This window comes from Hipposideros armiger, unplaced genomic scaffold (assembly GCF_001890085.2).
Source record: "Hipposideros armiger isolate ML-2016 unplaced genomic scaffold, ASM189008v1 scaffold_23, whole genome shotgun sequence".
Classification (NCBI taxonomy): Eukaryota; Metazoa; Chordata; class Mammalia; order Chiroptera; family Hipposideridae; genus Hipposideros; species Hipposideros armiger.
Window position 1 is genome coordinate 831,511 of NW_017731373.1, and position 1,068 is coordinate 832,578.

Genomic DNA, 1,068 nt, shown 5'->3' on the forward strand with positions numbered 1-1,068 from the left:
TGTGCAAAAGCAGCGGGGCTCTAGAATCATGCACAAAAGAGCCCAAGAAGAGAACATTCCAATTCCCAGGCTCTGCTCATACTGTAACAGTAACTTCTCCCAGAAAGAAAAGAGTTCCTTGTGGAAACTTTCCCCAGCCATCACGACTCAAATTTCCCAATTACGAGAATTTTCACCAATCCTTACCAATGTGATGATACTCATATCTCCTAAGTATGCAGGTTAACACTAATTTTTTTAAACAGATACGTATAGTATGTCTAAAGAGATACTTTTTGCTCTCCCACTGATAAAGGTATTTTATTTTCCACCATGAAATAATTGAAAAATAAATTAGTAAATGAATATTGGTGTAACTGAACCATACTTACTGGGGGTTGTGCAATTAAGTCTGTGAAATCTTGCATGGAGACCAAAGTGAGTTCTTGTAGCTGTAAAGTCATAAGTGTAGCAGCACAGTTGAAAAAAGATTCCAATTTGGCACTGCTGTCACCAGTTGGCAATTGCTTTTTTTTATTACCTTGGTAATAAATATTCTGTACTTCTGGGAACCACCTTGAAAGAAAAAAGGACTTTTAAAAGTTAACACTTTTAGGGAATGACTTTTTTTTTTACATTTTAAGCATTAACAGTAACTTCTGGACATCCAAATGTCTTCATAGAAAGGTATAGTGCTAAGTGACATTATCCACTCTCTGAAATGTAAGCGTTAGCATGTTTCACTTCTCCTAGGAAAAGAACTTTTAATCACAGCTAATACAAAATGATTCAGTGATGTGATGTTGTCAGAAAAATGTAAGTCGAACTCCTAGAACTATGATTTATGTACTTTTTGAATGAACATGACAACTAACTTTATTGAATATTACACGATACTCCTCTCCAGTCTCCAAGATGTTCTTCAGGGAATGCATTTGTTGTTTTAAAGCTAAAATGTGAACGGCTGATTAAACCAAGGGAAGGCTTATTTGGTTCAACCCACTTGGCATTTTATGCTATTCAATCTGTTTCACAATGACTTGAAAACAAGGTACAAATCAACAAAATCAAGTATGTTACTTTTTTATC

The 1,068-nt window shown here is 35.0% G+C and overlaps 1 protein-coding gene across 1 annotated transcript in view; it reads right to left on the reverse strand.

Annotated features, from left to right (window-relative positions):
- DNAH7 (dynein axonemal heavy chain 7) overlaps window positions 1-1,068 on the reverse strand; it is a 235,048-nt gene that overhangs the window by 207,503 nt on the left and 26,477 nt on the right. Inside the window, 1 exon segment of the mRNA XM_019635602.1 lies at window positions 372-555. Coding sequence (XP_019491147.1) covers window positions 372-555 — 184 coding nt within the window.